The sequence below is a fragment of the Rutilus rutilus genome (genome assembly GCF_951802725.1).
Source record: "Rutilus rutilus genome assembly, chromosome: 6".
NCBI lineage: Eukaryota > Metazoa > Chordata > Actinopteri > Cypriniformes > Leuciscidae > Rutilus > Rutilus rutilus.
This window is the reverse complement of record NC_140214.1, coordinates 9,422,042-9,440,357: the sequence shown is the minus strand read 5'-3', so window position 1 is coordinate 9,440,357 and position 18,316 is coordinate 9,422,042. Positions and strand designations below refer to the sequence as shown.

Sequence of the window (18,316 nt, the reverse complement as noted above, 5' to 3'; positions counted from 1 at the left end):
GACTTTTTAGTTTGGAGTGGCCTATTGGTAACAAAAATTTACTGGAAAAATATTTTGGAAAAAAATCCAGATTCAATCCCCAGTAAGTGACACACAGTAAGTGGAAACTTTCTGAAATCAAAGTCCAGGTAGCATCAGTAGGGCTGTTCTTTAAATTAAATTAGATGAAAAAACTACCAACAGAGTCACACCACAGCTGAAAATTAGCAGCAGATGCATAATCAACATTTATTGCTATGATCAATCATACTTAAAAACAACCTTTCCTTTCCACTTTTTGTTTTTTAATGTACCTCAAACACAACTGTCCAGCACCAGCACTGAATTTCAGGCAGTATAAAGCAGGTGTTGATACACAGCCCCCGTTATCCCCCACATCAGTGCTTGTTAGTTAGCATGCCTGAATGATTTCTAAAACAGGGCTTGAAGTCCTATGAATAGAGTCGCTTCTCCAGTGTCGACTCCTCCAGCGGATGTTGAGCGATCTTGGAAATCAGTGTTTTGCAGGAGGCGAAGGCCAGGCACAGTGAATCAGGCAGCATGGCACCCATCCCTGGTAGGGCACTGTCCTTTGGGTTTACACTCACAAACTCAAGAGAAATAAAACGTTTGCCATTATAGATCTCTCCAAATACGCTTAGAAATATAATTCTTTTTTTTTTGTACAACAGTTCTATGTTAAAACAACTCAACACTGTAGCTAAAATACTGCACTATAGTAAAATATCCCCAACAATCTGCAACCTCATTGGTAAATAATGTGACCTAAATGATTCTGTCTTCCTGCTCGGGCCATCTTCACGAGACTTTATTATTAAGATGATGATTCAGGTAAACGTGACTGTACTACACAAAAGGCATGTTGTTTTTCTTTTTGGAAAACGGTGGCAGTTTCCAGCCATTAGTTCACGTCACAGTGGCTGAACTGTTCGGTCCCGCTCTGATAGCTCAGCCTAATGGCCGACTGGAAAACATTCGTTCGCATGTTGATGATTCGGCTCCATCTTCTTCTGTGAGAGTTTTCAGGTGATGTGGTGTTTGGATGATTATAAAAACACAAGCCAGAAGTCTTCAATAGTAAAAATGTCTCATGCTGACTCTTTTCATGACGTCCCTTTCGTTTTTCCTTTTAAAAACAGATCAATTTCAGGTTATCCTCCTTGGAAATGTCCTCTTCCGTGGGAAAATGAACTTGATAATCTAGACGAGGAGAAAAAAGTAACACTTTTACACAGTGATGAACATGACGGGAGTGAATGTAAAATCTCCTAATGAGAACTGAGCAGTTCCAGTGAGTGATTGTGTGTCGTGAGATTATACCCGTCACACACTCTCCGGATGAAAAACTAGCGGCCTCCACTTGCGTTCACCAGACCATGGAAATCCTCCCAAGCTCTAAAAGATCACACACACAACATATAAATTAATACTATCAAGTATATCGATACTACAAATAAAAACAAAAAAAACAAGATTTTTTTTTTTTTTAACTAATGCATAATTTGACTTTTACACTCATATTTTCTGCCATGTAGTAAATTTATGTATCTCAAAGATATATGGTATGATGGTCACATGACAAGCTTTATGCACAGTTTACTTTAGTTGCGCCGCCTCTACTGCCGTGACAACGATACGGCCATTTCTTTTGTTCAAGTTGCGTGCGACAGTCGTTTAAATCAAGTCGTTAAAAAAAAGTTGTGCGAACAAATGATCCTGCAGTGGCTGTTGCTGACTATTTAAATCTAGTGGGTTTGGTGTCTCGTGTAGCAAATCCAATGACGCTGATAGTGACGATTCTCTCTGACCAATCAGTGACCTGCACTGTTTACACGTCACATTTCAGCATCGGTACGGCTTGCTTGGAACCTAAACCGAGGTGGTACTAAAAAAAAGTACCAGGTATTAGGTACTGTACACAGTGGAAACCATACAAGCCGTACTAAGCAGTGATTTTGCCCACTCTCCCCTATATAACGCTGTATTTATTGTAATTGATAGACTTATAACAGTTTTTACTATTTAATACTTTATCCACATACACTACCATTCAAAAGTTTGTGGTTGGTAAGATTTGTTTTATGCTTTTGAAAAAAGTATTATGCTCACCAAGGCTGTATTTATTATAAAAAAAACAAAAAACATTAATATTGTGAAATATTATTACTATATTTTAAATGTAAAATGTATTAAATGTAATTTATTCCTGTGCTGGCAAAGCTGAATGTTCAGCATCATTACTCCAGTCTTCAGTGTCACATGATCCTTCAGAAATCATTCAAATATGATGATTTGATGATCAAGAAACATTTCTTATTATTATCAGTGTTCAAAACAGTTGTGATGCTTCATATTTTTATGGAAACCATGATATAAAAATGTTTTTCTGGATTCTTTGATGAATAGAATTTTTTAAAAGAACAGCATTTATTTAAAATAGAAATCTTTGGTAACATTATACATTTCGGTAACACTTTATTTTACAGTGTCCTTGATACATATGTTACATGTACTTACCATAGAAATAACAGTAAATTATGCATAATCACATGCAACTAACCCTCAACCAAACCCTAACCCTATAGTAAGTACATGTAGTTAATTAAAATTACTCAGTACTTAAATATATAATTACACTGTAACAATGACACCTTAAAATAAAGTGTAACCTACATTTCTTCACTATCAATTTTAACCAATTTATCCTTGCTGAATAAAAAAAAGAAAAGAAGTCTTACTGAGCCCACATTTTTAAACTGTAGGGTATAATGTGTGTGTGACTCACTTGATGCTGTCCGTGTGTGTTTTGTACTCCATAATGGTGTTAGGAGGCAGGTTGAGGACTCTGCGTAAAGTGTCTCTAATGCGAGCAGTGGTGGCCTGGTCACTGGCTGTCTTATTCCAGATAGAAATGATATCCTCCTTCAAACCAAAACACAAATATTTATTCAATACAGAACATTGTTATTATGATGCGTTTACTGCCGCGAGGGGGGGACAACCTGTCACTCATGTGAGATCACAGCAATAGCAAACCACAATGATCCAAGCATACAATCAATTCCCTTCCTACAAAGTAAACCGCAGTACCTGGAAGCGAACGGACACCACGGCCCCACAGATCTCCTCGCCCACCATGAACTGCTCACCCAGCATGGCCAAAATCAGATTCTCCCAGCAGCGTGACGCCAGGCCTTTACGAAGCCGAATGATCCATTTACCTCCACTCTTATTGGCATCATCCTATACATTACAATACAATAGAAATTCTATTATCTGTCATTAGAAAAGCTGCTTGCGTGCATGTAATCTGACCAAACTCACCTCCCACATGGGTTTGATTCCTTCCTTAAACAGATGGAAATCACTGTGACCAGTCATATCACTCGGTCGGATCATGTGACTATAAAAACGCCAGAACTGCTCCACCTACAAACACAAAACAGCTGTTGAACTGTCAGTCATGTGACCTACAGTAAGGCAGTCTAACTGTGCCTGTGTCTGAATGTTCAGTACATGTTCATGTGCGTTTGCATGCATGTTACCGAAGCAAAGCTGCCGATCTGTTTAATGTTCTGTTCGTAGCTCTGTGTGCTGGCCGGCCGTCCCGGTGTGCGGCGAGAATACCAGAACGAGTAGTTGTACTGAAGAGGGTGTTCGCCGGCCCCTGGGACCACCGCCTGCAGAAGTAGAGCACAGTTATCTACTGTTAAATCCTGCTCTGTCTGACTGCCATCCATCTACATACCTTTCTCTTGGTAGTGTTTGAGTCTTTCTCCTCTTCGTCATTTTTTTCCTTCTCCCCGTCTTTCGGTGAGCAGTTGTCCTGGTCGTGATCTCCACTGTCATCATCTTTCAGCCTTAAATGGAGACAAAACACTCAATTTCACTCAAACACAATGTGTTATTTATTACTGTGGCTTCAATCAGAGCAATAATACATAATTCAATCAGGAACTAAAGCACATGCAGTGGCTTCCAACTGAAAAAAAAACAACTCAAAACTATATATATAATATACATATATCATACATACATATATATATTTACTAACTAATTTAGTACATTTATGTTCTAATGCCATTTATATAAAGCTAGTAAATAAAGTGACATCTATCAGAAAAGTATTATAAAGGATAGAAGATAAATATGTAGCTTAAATTTTCATATATATATAGGCTATATATCAAAAAAGTTCATCAAAGTTGTCCTAAGACAAGAACGGGTCTTGTTCAAAATGTATGTATAACTTTGATGAAAGGTTTTGATGCACTTTAAATGTTTACTTACTACTGTATAATAATCACATTTACATTGTACGCTTTTAAAAAAATACCATGAATTTTTTTTGGGAGAAACATGTTAATATACATGTATTTCAGTGCCATGGTACTGCCACTGTACATTTTATAACATCCTATAATATCCACTGTACTTTCCTGAGGATGTTATAATCGTTATATTTATTACACAGAGGCCATGTCTGAGTTTACAGAAACAGACTAAACTATTTGAACCTGCGCTTATAATGCTCAGTGGTTGGAAAGTTTGCATACATAATAAAATACGCTGGTTTTGTAACAGATGATTATCTTACTGTAGTTTTGTGTTCACGTGTCATGTATAGCGTGTTTCGCGTATGCACAACGCCTCGCATGTTTATAAGCAGCCTAAAGCCACACATGTCATTCCAGCAGGCTGAAGAGTTTGAGCCCGGGTCGCAGAGCACCTGCCCCCGCTGCTCACACACACACGCCTAACCCGGTGATCCGTCCTCGGCCTGGAGGCCCTGTCTGTGCACGCAGAACTGCCTCGTTAAGAGGAGATATGCATGCAGCATTCACCGCGTGCATTAAAACACAATCCATCTGGACACAAAAACGTAGGAGTCCAATCATGCAACTAAACATAGTGACCTCCCAGCCCATGCCAAAGCTTCTAGACACACCTCTTTTTCCCCTCTCCCTTTTCTCTCTCTCTACGTTAAAGAGACTCTCGAAACGCATGCGTTTGCATTCACGCACAACTAACCCCCCCAAACGTGCTGCGTTGTTTTTATTACTCACGCGTCAAATTTGTTGTTCATTATTTTCTAGGTGAGTGTCTATATCCGCTCTCGCGACGGCAGCCCCGTCAATTCCGCAGCAACGGCGGCGCGCACTAGTGGTGGTGGCGGGCGCGCGCATAGTACCGTGGTGGGTGACGCGCACGCTGTTCACTTGGTGAATCTGTATTTTGTTGCAGAGTGGGACTGTGAATCTGTAAACTTATAAACAATTAAACTAATAAACATGTTGGTGGATAATTCATGTAAAAAAGAAAAGACAAAAAAAGTTGGCTAAAGTTTATCCATGAATTACTAAATGAGGCATTTTCACCACAATGACAGTAGGCCTACATATTAAAAAAAGTAAAACCTTTTTTTGCTTATATATATATAAATTGTAATTATATATATAAAGAATTTAATAATGGTCAAGTAATGCCATGTACCAGAGGTGGGAGTAAGTCACACATGTGCAAGTCACAAGCAAGTCTCAAGTCTTTAACCTTCAAGTCCCAAGCAAGTCCAAGTCAATTTTGAGAAAAGCAAGTCAAGTCAAGTCACTGCTTTATGTCAAGCAAGTCAAGTCAAGTCGTAGCTTGGGTCACAAGTCACTGGCAAGTCATACAAACGTATAAAACATATATTAAAATAAGTTAAAACTACAGAAGTTGTGGACGATGGTTTTATTTGCAACATTTTTTTTAAATATGCATTTCCACATACAGCTGAGTGGTTACTACAATAAAAATAAAAAAAATAAAAAATAAATAAAATTTCAAACTACATAGCCTAAAATGTAAATGTAACTGAAATTAGGCCAACATTAAATCATGAAAAAAAAATATGCCTCAAACATTGCAGAAGACCATTAAAAGGTATTAAAACAATTCACAAAAAAAGTATAATGGTTCCTATGCCACCAAATGGTATTCTTCAAACTGGCATCCCCTTTATATAAGTTATATATTTTTAAATATGAAGTTAAATCCGCCTAGGCTAATTATAAAAATAACTCATACTAGGGCAATTTTTCCACCACATTTTGAATTTTGGGTGCATATTAGTTCTGCTGGCATTTTGCCCCCGACCCCCTGATAACATCTAACCCCGATGTTATTTTTTGTCATTGGAAAGGACGACATATTTGGCTTTAAAGCATGATTGAAAATAAATGTGGCAAATGTTATACAAAACATATGCCATCATTAATTATCATTTGAATATTGACAACTTTAAGCTACATTTGAAAAAATAATTGTGTATAAAGAGGCATGCTGTTTGACTTTTGACCAATATTCTCTCTAGATTTAAAGATTTAGTTTTAAAGAAAGTCAAATTAACAAACAGGTTAAACAAGCCATAGCTTACTTTTAGACGTGGTGATGAATGAAGTTCGACTGTTCGAGGTTGTGATGGTCGTCCGATATCCCTTGCCAGTTATTATGCGTACAGCAAATCTTCTTGTGTGAATATGGTCAATTTTAGTCTTTATATCCAAAAAGAAACGATGCTGGGAGATGTTTTTGTATTTAGCGCGCTGCCGCGCTCACCGCGATGTTTTTCTCTGGGCTTGTGCAGCGTCACGCAATCGCGCAGAATCTGATGACTTGCGTCAATGGTTCCGTTGCTTTCATTTTGTTCATCAATTGATGTTGCGATGATTTATATAAAAATGTAGGCCTATATCAAGTCATTCTCGAGTCATACAGTTCAAGTCAAGTCAAGTCTCGAGTCATTGGATCTCAAGTCAAAGTCAAGTCGAGTCATTTTCTTAATTTAGTCAAGCAAGTCTCAAGTCCTTAAATTTGCGACTCGAGTCTGACTCGAGTCAAGTCATGTGACTCGAGTCCCCCATCTCTGCCATGTACTGTAATGTTGAGCATGCAGAGTCATTGGGGATTAGGTGCTACATTTTATTTTTACATAAAATATGAATAAAAATGAGTTGTTTATTCAAGAAAGTTGTATAGATGTCTCATTTATATGCAAGCAAAATAATTATATTTGTTTTAAGAATGATTTGCATGCAAATGATTTGTAGGATTCAAGTATTTAAATTCAAAATAATTTAATGAATATTGCTATACATATAATAGACACGCACAGGAGGAGGAAAGGGTCACAACAGTATTTGAGTCACATAGCGAGTCATTGTGCAGCGTGTTCCAAGGGCTGGATGAGGGCGGCAGTGACGCCGCAAGTTCATCACTAGTGCGGCACTAACAGGCCTGCGGACCCTCTCTCTCACACACACACACACACAATTAGCGCTCACAAAGGCCGACGGGGCAGCGCCTGTGTGAGGGGCTCCAACTCTGCGGCACACTTCAGAGAGAGCTGGAGCTTCAGTAGAGCCGCACACCCTTTATTCAATCAATGTCTACCCTTCTTTTGCCAATAATACCCCCATATTTGTTCATCCTCTGCATCCTTGTTTTTCTAACGATCCCTGGTTCTTTTTGCTTTTCTCTCTTTCTGATGTATCTATCACAGTAACCTTAAATATATCAAGTAATACAAATTTTAGCTGTAAATCCAACAAAGTGTTTATACTGAATAACCACATGGCAATGGCTGTTTTTAGATAATCTAGTAAACGAAACACTCAAAAATAAAAGGTACTTCTAATTTGATTATTTTCACCTGTGCTTTGGACAAAAACCAAAAGATAAGATCATTAATCATAAATCTGTGATCATTCACAAACAATAAATAAATACATTACATTACAGTTTTACAATAAAAAAGATATTACAATAATTTTATAAAATGTATCGTTCCAACACAAAATTCTGTCCACATTCGAAGCCGTCACACACACATCAGCGAATGCTATATTAATAGGCCAAGAATCCTTGCGACCATTGTGACAAATCCCTACATGTTATATACCATGATTTATCCAGTGCCGATGGCTTTTGGCAGTTGTTTGAGGGGAGTGATGTGCACCAGTGGCTCCCATTAGAGATCAGACCAGTGGACGAGGCTATGCTCGGGCTTCATGCCACACACCCTCTCGTGAGATTTCATCTCAACATGGGCATCTGATCCACTTCCCCAGACTGTCATCTCATAATAGAGATACAGGAGACCTGTGAGAAGAGGGATATTACAAAACTAATGGTACATGAAACTACTTGTGGAGAGCAGTGGAAGTAAAACAAAATATAGAACTGTCATTACAGAAACGGTACAAACAATTAAGCAAATAAGTAGTTATTTAGCAGGCTGAGGGGGAGGGGAGGGGGGAACATGTATAAATACATGTTAATATTATTCATATTTAATAATACATTACAACTAAAACATGTATCTATATCTCAAGTGCATTTTCAACTAAAGTGGGTTTTATTTATTTTTCAAATTGAGGAACCATTGTTTCCAAGTAAATTCTAAATGTTTTATGCATTTATACTAGATTAAAAGAATTATCATTCATTAAATGTTATTTATGATGATCTTCTTCTGCAAAATCATTGCTAATGCATTATATATTGATTTATATTTTGCACTATTCCTAGTAGCTAAAAGCTCATGGCTTGAATGTCATCTGAACATGAGTGTTAAATGAGCTGAAAGACTGTTACCTCCTGCACAGCATGGCCCAGAAGCTCTTCACTCTGCACTGCTTTCCTGAGGAGGTCGACAACATTAGTACTTCACCAAATCAGAGCCAAATATTTACATCTCAATATCAACCAGCAACACTTTCTTAACGTAAAGAATTTCAACTGTGTTTCTCAGAAATCGCTTACTGCACCTTTAAGGGACATGATTCTTGAAAAAATATGAGATGGGAAGAAAAAATAAATGTTGTGATGTGTTCAAGAAAAAGCATTGATTTTTCCACCAATCTCTTTTTTTTTTTTCATTGCCATGTCTCTCTGTACTATAGAGTGTAGGCAGAGTGCTTACCGGTGTATCCTGCGTAGAAGAGTAAGTGTGAAGTGAGCGCTGAGATCCGGCTGGTAGGTGGAGGGAATTACGACATACTCGCCCGGGTGAAGATGGCAAAACACACTGACCTCCTGGGAGTGGGCATGAGGTACACAACTAACCACAGGACACATGGAACCAGGGGTTAACAGGGAGCCAGAACCACCGGCAGGTACCTGGACACCAAAGGCATACCAAAAAAGGAATTACTATTAAATGTTAGACACCTACACCTTACTAATACTAAATTACTATACCATTATTAAAACAATTATGATTAGAACTAAACACTTTTAGCACAATAAACACACAATGGGCCCTATCTTGCACCCAGCGCAATTGACTTTGTACACCGGCTCATGTATCATTCCTATTTTGCACCCACGCACAGCGGACTTTTCCCTCCACGTACGCACGCCGGTAATTTAGGGAATGAACTTGCGCTCCCGGGTGGGTGGTGCAGCGAAAAGAGGAGGCGTGTTTCGGCGCAAACGTTCCCTGATGCTATTTTGTAGGTTTAGAAAATAATTCCGCCACTGACCAGGAAAAACCTAGTCTAAAGTCTAGTCTAAAGTCTTAAGTCTATAGCGTTGCACATGTTATTCAAATGCTATTTTAAGGGCGCATGCTTGGCCATAATCAATGTAGCGTGTGCACAACGTGCATGCACTTTGATTCTCTCATCTACACACAGATGCAGCAGTTCTCATTTTTAGAAAACCATACATTATTACAAGGAAAAATATTAACACACGAGGGAAATCATTGTTGTGTCCATGAAGATGTGAAAAAATAGGCATAAATCTAGCTTACACATTTACCCAAATTATTATACGCCTGTTTAACCGAAGCTAATTTGGGTGGGTTTCTCCATCCCCATACAATGTCACTTCTCTGACTTTTATGGCTCCTCGGCTGTGAACCGCTCCTGACGTGCGCCTAGCAAATCCGCCATGGAACAAGCGCGTCTGCTCTTAAAGGGAATGTGAGATGTCGCTCTGATTGGTTTATTTCACGTTACGCCCAAACCACACCTATGAGTAATGTAGCTACTTCAGACCAACCCATTTTAGATTTGCGTCGGGCACAAGAGTCATTTATCCCGCCGGTATAATAGCAACAGCGCCCAAGACCTGCCCACAAAGTTACTTGCGTTTCGCACTTGATACTTGCGTTTCAGATCATTAAAATAGGGCCCTTTAGCTTTTAAGCAGTTTAGTCGTATCATAAATGCCTTAAAACTTATTAGAAATGAATAATTTCTGACCTTATAAATATGAAAGCCGATGGCATGGAGAGCATTCTCTGGCCTGATTTGGTGAAGAGTGACCCTTACGTTGTTACCTCCAGGGTCATAGGTCACAGTAAGGGGTATACGGGGGTTGTGTCCATGTGTGGCGAAGTTGCGACTTCCTCCAGCAGTAAAACCAACAGACCAAGAGCCATGAGAGCTGACGGTTTCCCACTCGCCCTCTGAACAGTGCTGAAGAGGAGGAGGAGCTGATTTCATCACACTGGAGAGAAAAACACAGACATTTTAAACCAATAAGATGGCTTTACTGCATCAAATTGTATATGTAGATGCAGTGTGAATATGACCTCTAATAATTGTTGTAATTTTTATACAGTATATTTACACAGTACTGTTCAAAAGTTGTGGGGTCAGTAAGATTTTTTTTAAAGAAATAAAAAAAAGTATTCATCAAGGATGCATTAAATTGATCAATAGAGACAGTAAAGACATTTATATTGTTACAAAAGACAAAAGACTATTTCAAATAAATGCTGTTCTTTTGAATATTCTATTTCGAAATCCTGAAAAAAAAAACACTGTTTCCACTAAACACTACACAGCACAACTGTTTTCAACACTGATAATAATATGAAATGTTTCTTAAGCACCAAATCAGCATATAAGAATGATTTCTGAAGGATCATGTGACACTGAAGACTGGAGTAATGATGCTGAAAATTCAAATTTGCATCTCAGGAATAAATCACATTCTATAATCTATTAAAATAGAAAACACAAAACAGTGATTTAAAATTGTACTAATACTTCATATCTTTTTACAGCTTTTCTGATGAAAAAATGCAAGAGACTTATTTTAACATAAAAAAATCTTACTGACACCAAACTTTTGAACTGTATCAATCGAGTATGTCTTTGAGCAGTGACCTGAGAGAGGTAGAGCAAGAAGAGTGAACTCTCAAGAGGAAGCGGCCCTCGGCACCCTGCAGGAAGGTACTGGGCACCAGCAGGTAAAAACCAGGATTAAGGTGAGTGTCTACAACCACTTCCCGATCATACGCATGTGTGTGTGACACAAGCGGAGGCTTGTTCAGTGTCCGCACCAGGTTAAAGTGTTTCCTCTCCACCTAAAACATATTACATATCACATATGACATAGTGTAATATGTTCAAGCACCTCAAAGAAGATTGTTTTGTGATTCTCTAACCTTCCACACATGTATTGCAATGGCCTGGAGGTGTGGATGCTGCTGAGTGCCGCCCTCTGCTGGCGGTTCAGGACGTCCGTACTGAAGCAAAGACAGCAACACTTCTCCTCTCTCACACACTTTCAACCAGAACTTAGGGTTGCTGATAAAAGTGCTGTTGTTACGGCAACCGCCTGCAGAGTGACCTTTGACCCAGCGACCTCCAATCTGGTGGCTGTGGGTTAGAAAGCTTCCTACATGAAAGGAAATATAGTACCACATTAATATAAATATTAAATAAATGTCTACCTTTATTATTTTTAAACCTTCAAATGATTCACTAGATATATAGTTTATAAGACAGCAAGGGTCTGGTGATGTAAATGCTCTCAAGTATGTATAGCCAAAACCTGTGTAGATGCTTTGGAGGTGTCCAGCAACACTGATGGGATAGCCCACCGTGACCTCATCAAATTCCTGCTGGAATTCTGTCACGTCCATCCAGAATTCCCCCTCTGCTGTGCGGCACAGTAAAGCCTGAGCGCAGGAGGCCTCCAGAGAAGCCCATCCTGATCCGCTGTCGAGAGAGACCGACAGAACCCGTCAGACAGAAGCAGCCTTTCCAATATCGCCAACATATGTGTATGATCGTTCCAAACAAATGACCACCAATATGTTGGAAAAAAACATAGTAGGTTTTCTAGAGACAATCTAAGTAAATACTTTTTATAATTTAACAACTCTAAAATAATTATTTCAGACCCGATTATTCATTAACCACTAATTTTAAAGAAATAGTGTTTAAAAAATAACATTTTAGTGGAAAAAAATATTGTTAATTCTAATTTTTTTCTTCAACAATAATATAGTTTTGATTAGGTCAGGTTGCATTCAGTCTAATCACAAAAGTTTAAATAGTTCAATGCATCCGAAGCTCAAATAGGCACAACATATGATCACTATTGCTCTCCATTGGAAATCAACGACTTTCGGCCTATCCCTGTCAATGGCCCACACAGCACTGGAGTTACTAATAAAAGTAAAATAAATGCACATTTCTATGAAGAACTTTATCATCTTGTTAGTTAAGTATGTTAAATCAATCCACACAGATATGAGATATTTACAATTATAATAACAAATCTATTTATAACACATATAAGGTATTTAGCACACAAAATCAACGTAAAAATGGACTAGTATGTGATCATTCAGCATTTTTCCCTCCACACCTCTTCCTCCACACCCCGGCCCAGCTCCTCCTCCCCCAGGGGTTTCTTATCCTGATCAGCTCCACTTGTTCGCCTGTAGTCGTTGTCACATTTGTCCACTCCACCACACTCATGGCGTGGAACTGGCCAAGCTCTGGGACACCTGCAGAGAGAGACAGAGAACAGACCCATTACTAGAGCTAATACTGTACATCATACCTGACTGAACTGGGCTAAAAGAGACTCATGTACATTATACCTCCTTATAATACATATTATAATGTACCTGGCTCGCAGATCATTTTTTCCATGGTTATTGCATAAACGAATACTGTAATATTTCTCACCTCTTTTCTCATTGAAAAACAGCAAGGCATGCTATCAAAAATACTTCTATGTGAAACTTCTATAAGGAAGAAACACCTTCCTCTAAATATTTCCTGTGGTATTTTGCAAAAGATTTTCTGCCAATTGTAAAATCGCCAGCAAAAAATTCAAGGTATGAATTAGGAACACTGTAAAATCTGTAAACTATTAACTATTGCTGCTATAGACCTTATGCACCAGAGAAACAAGGGCGCCGCCATCTTTGGAATATTGTCTTTTAACTTCCGTTTTGCGGTCGCTCTGTATATTTATATGGCATTTCTGTCCAGGAGTAATTAGCTTTTTAAGTGGATTTACTTAATGTAAAGTTAACGAAAGTTATCATGACGACTGTAATGTTTAAAGCAGATGACTTAACAAATTAAAACGAGCCGTTCATTAATAAACACGCAAAACGCTGTGAAAATACAGACCGGAAGTCAAAAGACAATGAGCGCAGCGCTGAAAAGGGGCGGAGCTACATAAGGTCTATAGTCTACAATCACTCCCAAATAGTGTTGTTATCAGTAACTAAAACTATTAAAAAACTTTTTTTGTTAATTGAAATAAAATAAACATTAACTGAAATTAAAATAAACTATTAAAAAAAAAGAATAAAATCAGAAATGTTGCCTTGGCAACTAACTGAAATAAAATAAGCTTAAGTTTAATTACTAAAATTGGAAAAAAAAAATTAATGAATAAAAATGACAAAAACACACAACAAAATTACTAAAACTTAAACTAACATTAAAATGAAAACTGAAAATATAAAAATATAAACTAATTCAAAATATTTATAATATTGTAACTACATATTACAGTAATAATACTAAAACAACACTGCCTGGCTGTGTCAAACAACAGTTGTTTGTCACGTAAAGTCACATTTATTTATATAGTGCATATCAAAGCACATAATATCATTTATATCAAAGCAGCTTCACGATAATAAACAGGAAAATTACAGTGTTAATGTTGCAAAATTAATCAATTAATCAAATATATATATGTATATATAAAATCATTTATTAAATGAATTAAATTTCAGCTGCAAAGAATCTCTACAGAAGGCAATAGCATCATTATTCAGCTCAATTTAGTTCAATGTTGTTTCAAGTCGGTTCAATAACTGTCAGTTGCAAGTTAGTGTCAAAATCCAGCTCAATTAAATCTAAAATTCAGTGGTTACTTTTCTCTCTCACCCATGGAGGCGCTGTGAACACAGCAGCTGATGGCACATCGCTCCTTCAGCTCCAGTGAGAGCTGAGATAGACTCGTCCCGTTAGCGGTGTGTTGAATCTGGGTGTCGTTGGACTGTGGTGATGACTCGGCCCCTTTTAGACTCCATCGTACCACAATGGTTCCGCTCAGGTCCACCACTGCCTCACATACTTGGCCTGCCCACAAACGCTCATATGAACCATGTAGCCTAGTATGAACAACAGTTGCCAACACTTATTATGATTTGGTCTTAGTTCAAACATCAAATCAAAATGATATTTTATACTTCACAGACATCTTTTTACCAGCACATACTTGGCATATGCTTTCTCCAAAAGTGCTACCCAGAATGCCCTAGGGCTCTGGCATCGTGAGAAGCAGAGAGTGTCATTGATACAGGGCAGCCGGTCATCCACCCGTACCTCTATCCAGTGCCCGTTCCGCCAGAACCGAAACCGGAACTCACCGTGGTAAGCATAGTCGCCCCACAAAGGCTGTTCCGGTGGAAATACCTGATAACAAACACAAACAGACATAAAAATACACCTAGAACACATTCAGTTGAAGTTTGTGGATGAAACTGTGAAAGAAACAACCCTCAGCAGTGTTGTCATAATGTTTAATGTGTGAAATATGATGGAAGTTACATGCGATGTAACACACTGGCTTGGAATATTTAAACTTGGATTATTTGTTTGTGTGCTGTGGAGAAGACGTGGATGAGCTGGTGTTTATAAAATAACTGAATAATAGAGTTCAACAGTGCCCATCAACTTCTTTTAGCAGCCATGGTTCCATAAGTATATTTTTCATTCATTTTTCTCATAAGGATTTAAATAAAAGTCTCAGTTAAAGAGTTAAAAGCCATGAACCAAACCAGCCAGCTAAGAGGTGAATCACAACATGACAAACCTAGATTTGAAGCAAAAAAGTGTGTGTGTGTGTGTGTGTGTGTGTGTGTGGGGGGGGGGGGGGGGGGGGAAATCCCATGAAGCAAATGACATAATTGCATAAAAAATTATGGATAAATATAAAACTATCGATTTAAAGATTTTGATAATATAAAAAAAGCTATATATTTTATTTTTAATGCACAAAATCCATATATATATATATATACACACATACAAAAATATTTAAGTAGTTTCAGAGGGAGACTCTGTTACATTATTCACAGTGCTTCATAGGAGTGGGTGGATCTTTTGGTGTGATTTGCTTGTTGTGATTCTCTGATTGGAGAATCATGGCTAACACCGTGTCTACACGGGACGTGACAAAATACATTTGTTCCTCATGCCAGAAATAGCACAAGCACTTGAAGTACGTCAGAAATAGAACGGGGCATCAGATTACTGTCAGGAATCTGCCGACCCCTATTTGATTTTGTCGCGTCACTCGCGATTTATGTAGACGCTGTGTAATGTAGTTTTTCTTCAGGAATTCCACTGTTAAACACAATTATTTTAAAAAATAAGTTGAAATAATGCTGGCTGATTGCTTCAACAAAAGCATATACCATCATTTAACAACCTCATAGGTTGTTTAACGTCTATAAGTTATCATTAAATATAAATTCCTCTATGGAGAAATCAGAGAAAATTAATGAGCGTTTTAACTCTCTGACTCTTGCACTCTGCAAACCTGACAGTTTTCACCTTGTTCAGAAGATGATGGTTCTTGAGTAACATGGAGCAGGCACAGAGCAACCAGCAGTCTCCCAGAATGCCTTGCTTTGGGTGGGCCTGCGCAGGGTCATCGGGGAAGAGTTGAGGCTGCTTGCAGATGTCCTGGGAAATATGCAAAGAAAGCCAGTTTCTGACAGTTTGTATTGTAATAGAGCCAGTGAATTCACTTAACGAGTGCAGTATTTTTTCCATATGCAGTATTTCCTGCATATTTTCCAATAAAATGTTTGGGACATATCAAAGGGCTCATCTCCCTTCTTTTTTAAATGCATGCAATATGCTACAGTATATGCTAAATTAAATTTTGTCAATATTTAGGAGTACTAATAGCACAGTACCCTTATAAAAAAGAAGTTTATTCAAGTGTGCTATTAGTTTACTTCTTTTAAACAAAAAATAAGAAATAATACTTTCAGTCTACTTTTTATGTACTTCGCAGAAATATACTTAAAATTGTACTTAAGTATATTTGACTTACTGACAGAAAGGTTTAAGTATATTTGGCCTATACTTGTACTCAATCTTTTGATTGAGATATACTTAAAAGTATAATTAAGTATTCTAAGTATACTTAGTATAAAAATGCTATTTTCTCAGCTTTGTGTTTAAAATGTTGCTTTTTTTTAATCAAACGTACCCACATTCAAGTGTTGATAAAAAAATAATGCATGAAGCTGGAAAGGTTTTTCAAATGGAAAGCGTTAAAGTACAGTTTAAGGTATATTTCAAGTATAAAAAATGTATACCTAAATGGGAACATAGTGGTATACTTAGAGTAAAAATATAATTTATATAATTAGTAAACTTTAAGTATGATGCTATGTTCACTTAAAGAAAACTTAGAAGAATACTTGCAGTATAAAACTACAGTTTAGCTACAAGTATTTGACTAGTAAACTATCAGTAGGCTATACATATAAGTTCACTAGTAGTATAGTTGCAGTACAAAAGAAAAACTTAGTTGTAAACTAGTTGTGTACCCAAAGTGTACTAATGTTACACTTCTTAAAGTATACTTTTATATACAAAAAAAATGGACAGTACACTAACAAGTATACTTCTAGTACATATTAGTATACTTTCTACATAAAGTATACTTAAAAAATATACTTGAACTTTACTTAAGTATACTAAATAAACTTGAAGTATACCGATTGGTTGTAAGTCTTAAAGCTAACCCACTAAAAGCCACAAAACTTTCATTTTGATGTCAAGGAGTATTTAAAATAGTGATAGACACCAAACTAAATGAAAATCAGTTCTTATAGAAGGTCTTCATGTGTGCTCATTGGAAATGCATCTGTTTGCTATATAATATCACGGGTGTGAATGTGAAAGAGTGACTATAGAATGTTACCTGTGGGCGGAGCCATGTGACATCACCCAACAATTTGGAGAGGGGCGTGGTGTAATCACAGAAGACTGAGGAATCATCAGCTGGAAAGTCCGGGTCCACAAACATTGCATGCTGCTCAGTCTCTGTCTCCATGGCAACCAGAGCAGCTTCACTTCTGATAGACAAAAGGTCAGAAGTAACAATCACACCTGTGATAATTTGAACATGATTTGAGTTTTAAGACTAAACGTCTTCTAAAAGACTCTGTCAGTAATAACATTATCATAGCTTCATTGTCTTTGCTCGTTCCTGCACATAACGTTATGTGTTAGTCAAAGCAACAACTTATATCAAAACAAGGCATTAACCTGAAAACTAATTTGTCCTGGTGAATGTTTTCCAGTTTAAAGTTTAAGCTATTTGCAGTGGCGTCAAAGGCGACTTTTAATGGGAATTTTGGCTCTTCAACACCGTTTTAGTGACAAACATGTTCAGATATGCATCAGAGTCAGCATTAATCATATATATCATCCAGAAGTACCGTCATGTCAGCTGAGGTGATAACCCGTTAGACATGCTGCTGGCGGTTTTGAATGACACGATAGAGGCAAAGAAAAGCATATCAAATTAAATTAAATCAACATTGAAATCGCATGCCATCACACTGAGGTAGTTGAAACACACTCAATAGGTTCAAAGAAACAAAAACACTGCACCTGAACTGAACACCAAGGCGATTCATCCCATAACCGGAAGGACGCGCGCGCCGTGGAAAGTGCTGTCATGATCCGGGGCGGAGGCGGGAGCTGGAGCAGGCGCGCCCCCAGCGGAGCTCCTCAGAACAACTTTTACAGTTAAAAATTAGCACTGGTGCTACAAATGACTTTTTTTTTTTTTTTTTTTTTGTATTTTAGCATTCTTATACGACTTATATTTCGTGGTAAAAAAACAAACAAAAAAAAAAACACATATTGACAGCCTATTAGGCTAATATGAGATGATTAACAAAACAGCAAAAGAAAACAATTATTTTTGATAATATATGATGAATCAAAGTAAGTATATGTAAAAT

General features: G+C 37.6%; 2 protein-coding genes across 2 annotated transcripts; both read right to left on the bottom strand.

The window, feature by feature from the left end:
* Window positions 1–203: 203 nt before the first annotated feature.
* Window positions 204–5,242, bottom strand: eif4e2 (eukaryotic translation initiation factor 4E family member 2). The gene is made up of 8 exons (XM_084411654.1): window positions 5,067–5,242; window positions 3,749–3,860; window positions 3,546–3,680; window positions 3,325–3,429; window positions 3,091–3,243; window positions 2,786–2,922; window positions 1,321–1,395; window positions 204–1,200 (listed from the first exon to the last, which is right to left on the bottom strand). Exons 1-7 carry the CDS (start codon window positions 5,084–5,086, stop codon window positions 1,347–1,349), a joined length of 711 nt encoding a protein of 236 aa, XP_084267780.1. The 5' UTR covers window positions 5,087–5,242; the 3' UTR covers window positions 204–1,200; window positions 1,321–1,346.
* Window positions 5,243–7,100: 1,858 nt separating this feature from the next.
* capn10 (calpain 10) lies at window positions 7,101–18,096 on the bottom strand. The gene is made up of 13 exons (XM_084411653.1): window positions 17,961–18,096; window positions 17,266–17,419; window positions 15,879–16,010; window positions 14,539–14,735; window positions 14,205–14,431; window positions 12,655–12,796; window positions 11,833–11,999; window positions 11,444–11,676; window positions 11,163–11,362; window positions 10,251–10,497; window positions 8,963–9,159; window positions 8,635–8,680; window positions 7,101–8,139 (listed from the first exon to the last, which is right to left on the bottom strand). The coding sequence occupies exons 1-13, from the start codon at window positions 17,984–17,986 to the stop codon at window positions 8,113–8,115; spliced, it is 1,995 nt and encodes a 664-aa protein (XP_084267779.1). The 5' UTR covers window positions 17,987–18,096; the 3' UTR covers window positions 7,101–8,112.
* Between the last annotated feature and the right edge of the window lie 220 nt (window positions 18,097–18,316).

Coding starts and splice junctions, on each gene's coding strand:
- capn10 (XM_084411653.1), bottom strand. CDS start 17,986: ATGAATCGCCTTGGTGTTCAGTTCAG. Junction 17,420..17,960: donor CGCCTTGGTGTTCAGTTCAG/GTGCAGTGTTTT, acceptor TTTGTCTATCAG/AAGTGAAGCTGCTCTGGTTG. Junction 9,160..10,250: donor TCGGCTTTCATATTTATAAG/GTCAGAAATTAT, acceptor TTTGGTGTCCAG/GTACCTGCCGGTGGTTCTGG.
- eif4e2 (XM_084411654.1), bottom strand. CDS start 5,086: ATGAACAACAAATTTGACGC. Junction 3,244..3,324: donor GAATCAAACCCATGTGGGAG/GTGAGTTTGGTC, acceptor TGTAATGTATAG/GATGATGCCAATAAGAGTGG. Junction 2,923..3,090: donor TGGTGTCCGTTCGCTTCCAG/GTACTGCGGTTT, acceptor TTTGGTTTGAAG/GAGGATATCATTTCTATCTG.